The 3822-nt window shown below is 46.8% G+C and overlaps 1 protein-coding gene across 1 annotated transcript in view; it reads left to right on the top strand.

Moving 5' to 3' along the window:
• The window catches only part of DSCAM (DS cell adhesion molecule), a 651058-nt gene that overhangs the window by 555794 nt on the left and 91442 nt on the right, over nt 1-3822 (top strand). The window contains exon 18 of the mRNA XM_035028849.1: nt 1278-1424. Coding sequence (XP_034884740.1) covers nt 1278-1424 — 147 coding nt within the window. The remainder of the gene's footprint in view (nt 1-1277; nt 1425-3822) is intronic.

Genomic DNA, 3822 nt, shown 5'->3' with positions numbered 1-3822 from the left:
CCCTTCCTCCCTTCCTCCCTTCCTCCCTTCCCTCCTTTCTTCCTTCCTCCTTTCCTTCCTCCCTCCCTCCCTTCCTTCCTCCCTCCCTCCCTTCCTTCCTCCCTCCCTCCCTCCCTCCCTTCCTTCCTTCCTTCCTTCCTTCCTTCCTTCCTTCTCTTTCTCTTTATGATTGCTTCCTATTTCCAAGCACTTTGGACCAGAGCAAGGAATGAGCAGGCTTCCTGGCGCAAATCTCACGGTGACTGAGCGCCCCCTAATGACCACAAGGAGTTAATTCGCCTTCTCCCATGACTGTTCCAGGAGTGCTTGAAAAGCAAAGAGCTCTGTGTCCAGAGACCTCACGTTAGGGGCAGAGATAGAATACGGGCTTCATTGTAGCACTAAGTGTAGATTTTAAGGCACCAAATTTGCACTGCAGTTACCTCTTGTGCAGTTAGCCACGTGATCATAGGTTTGAAGAGGCACAGGGTGACTTGCATCCATAATTTCTGACCATTTCTACAGAGAGAAGTCTTAGAAAACCAGAAACCCAGAGACTGGGATTTTCCATCCAGTGTCATGATCTTTGCAATCATGATTACATATGCCTTTTGGTTTTCACCTCAATGCTAACTCTTCATTGATGTGTATGGTTCTGTTGATGTTTTGTCCCTTTTCCCAGGTACAGCATTTAAGGTCTGGATAAACTCGATGTGAAAAACATTTCAGACAGCCCCCATCTCAGTCTGTTTACTGTCTTTCCTCTGACACAATGGTATAGTTTTGCAAGGGGGGTTTACCAGGGAGGGGGGCAGTGAGTAAGCTATGACTACATGTCTGCTTTTCAGTACCTTTCAGTAGCCAGGCTTCCCATTTATATGCCATATGCTACGAAATGCAGAGGATATGTACTGTATAAAGCAAATGTAACGTCAAACAGTCACGAGAGTGATGGGGACACAAACCAGAGAAGCAATGGCTTTTTACTCTTGCAGTAAGACCACAAGTGTTCTCTGCTCCTCAGTCCCGGGGCAACCTCCTTCAACGTGAAGCGGTTAAGCTGGAAAGAGAGACTGGAAGTCTGTTAGGACTTACGCATAAACTCACATTATCTTATGGAGTTATCATACTATTTGAATAGGGAAATGGTATTCATTTTCCCCCCTTAATTTTATGGATTGAGTGTGATTTTTTCTTTTGCCTGCATATTGAAATGTTAAACTAATGTTGCTTATTCCATATTGCTTTGCCAATTAAACTACCCACAGTTATTACAGATTCTAATTATTTAATTTCAGTGCCCAGTTACCCCCCTGAAAATGTCCAAGCCATAGCAACATCACCAGAAAGCATATCAATATCCTGGTCCACACTTTCCAAGGAAGCCTTGAATGGAATTCTCCAGGGGTTTAGAGTCATTTACTGGGCCAACCTGATGGACGGAGGTAAGAGGATGAAAACTAGGGCTGTGAGTTTGCCCCAGAGAATGCGTGATGGGATTAGCAGACCCCCCTCCTAAAGTAGGTTTCAGGGAATGGAGAGCACATCTTTCTCAATGGACACTGTCCACTCTCCCCACGTCATTCTGCTCTTACCAATCATCGTGTGTTCTCACAGGTGCATAGAGCTGCTTGAAACATCATGTATCCTCAGAAAGCAATTTGAGATATCAGAGGGGGTGGCACTGGGGGAATGTTGGCATGGATGTGCTTTCTTAGATGAGTATCTATGCCAAGCCTCTGCATGCAGCACCAAGACATTGATCTGATTCTAGAAGGTTCTATGTGATGTGTATCCTAAAAGGTTGACCTCTTCCAGTCTCCTGATAAAATGCAACAGGGCAACTTCCTAAGTCCCTGCAGTTGACCCATGAGAGGGTTCGGGGGGAATGCCAGAACACCCTGCCAGGAATATTATTACTTCTCGCAAAGAGCCATTCCATACAAAACCCTCCATTTTTTCTCCTTCTGTTTTATTCTCCTTCTCCTTCCCCTTTTTCTGTTTCTCTTCCTTCATTCTTCTTGTTTCTCTGTGTTTGTTTCTTTTTCTTTCAAGTTATAGGACAAACTCCTTCTGTGTGTCTGGCCAAGACTGAATGAGAGTGTGACCCGCACAAATAGTGGCAAGATTGGGGCCAGAAGTTTCTTGCAGGGAATACGTCTCAGTGTGGTGGTGCTTTCATGGGGCGAGTGCTGCTGGGCCAGCCTGAGCCCCGCCCCGTGACCAGGAGGGGCACACAACGCCCTGCGGCCTTCACAGGGGAGCTGCTAAGCTCTGCTCACTGTCTGCGTCCCAAGACCTGTGGGGCCCACACCCGCACCCTCCCCTTCTCTCCTCCCCAGCTGCCTTCTGCACCCCTGCCCCAGGGCAATGCCTCTCCTCTGGCCTGGGGCTTCCTTCAACCCCTCTGACTGCACGTGGACTCCTAGTGCATGCTCACCTCTGAGTTTGGGCAAACACAGCCAGCGCCCCCAGATACATCCCACCCCTGTTCAGGCCACCTGGGGCTGCTCTGCCAAGCAGGTGGCTGTCCCCACCCCAGTAAACAGAACACACACGGTCTGAGGCTGCAGGGGGCTCTAATATTGGTGCAAGAATAAAGGAACGAAGACACTTAGCTAAATAAGCTTAATTTGCCAAGGGAAGAGCAGCTTTTGGAGGCTTAATTATTTATGTCTATACCAGACCTGCTTCTCAGGGCTGAGGACCAGACCCGGTTCCTCCTGCTGTTGAGTATAGCACCTCCCACATCACCCGGCACTAGAGACGTTCTGTAAAGACTCACCTGCTTGATCTGAGGCAGACACATTAGCTGAGCATCTGCTCTGTGCTGGGCTCGTGCTAGACACAGAGGACGCAGCGTCTGCCCTATTGGATGTTCCAGACCAGTGAGTGAGGGAGAATCTAGTGAACATAGAACCACAAGCCCAATAATGCACAGCCAGCCCCAGAGACGGACAGATCTATATAGATGATTCTTTTAACAACTTCACCCTCTTGTGCCTCAAAAAAGCTTTTACAAATCCCATAGACATAAAGTGTAGAGCAATGACAATTTGTAAAAGTATCCATCTTATTGGCATGATGCCATACTATAGCATTGTGTATACTTGTTCTCATCCTCGTCTTGAACGAGACAGAACTAAATACTTGAGCACACTCACCCAGAGGCAGTGTGACACTGAAATTGTTCTATTTTTGTTCCTGTTGGAGCTGTTTCCAGGATCCAGTGGTGGCTAGTCATCCTGTCATACACATTTTCACACATCACTCGTATTTGTTAATACTATTAACACCTTAGCTCCACGAAGAGTGATGTGGTTAATACGGTTCTTTTGACTGGATGCTTCTAAAGCCTTAAAAACTTGAATATTCAAAAACATAAAAGTCTTTAAATAAAGACTGCTTGGAAATGCATACAGTTCCTAAAGATACTTTTGCTCGCTGTGTTAAGATCAAAGTGGTGTGCTTAATGTCTAATGTAGGAGTTCTACACTTAATCTCCGAAAGATGAGAAGGAAACCCTTAGAGACATAAACCTGCTAGGAACACTCTCTCCTCACCTGCTACTTACAAGAAGTGACATGTATGAATTAGCAGGTAATTCCGTGGGGTTACTGGATGCTTCCACAGCTGTCCCGAGGAGTCATGAAAACGTGTGACTGTGTAAAGGACTGGTCCCACTAACCCTGAGAAAACACCACCCACTCACTCTCACACTCACATTCACACACACACACTCAGACACACATACTCACAGACACATACTGATACAGACCCACGCACAACCCTCACGCATACATCCGCTCACACTCACAGACCCACACACGACCCTCACACATA

This window comes from Mirounga leonina, unplaced genomic scaffold, assembly GCF_011800145.1.
Source record: "Mirounga leonina isolate KUSES-001 unplaced genomic scaffold, KU_Mleo_1.0 Mir_205, whole genome shotgun sequence".
Taxonomy (NCBI): domain Eukaryota; kingdom Metazoa; phylum Chordata; class Mammalia; order Carnivora; family Phocidae; genus Mirounga; species Mirounga leonina.
This window is presented reverse-complemented; position numbering and strand designations above follow the sequence as displayed.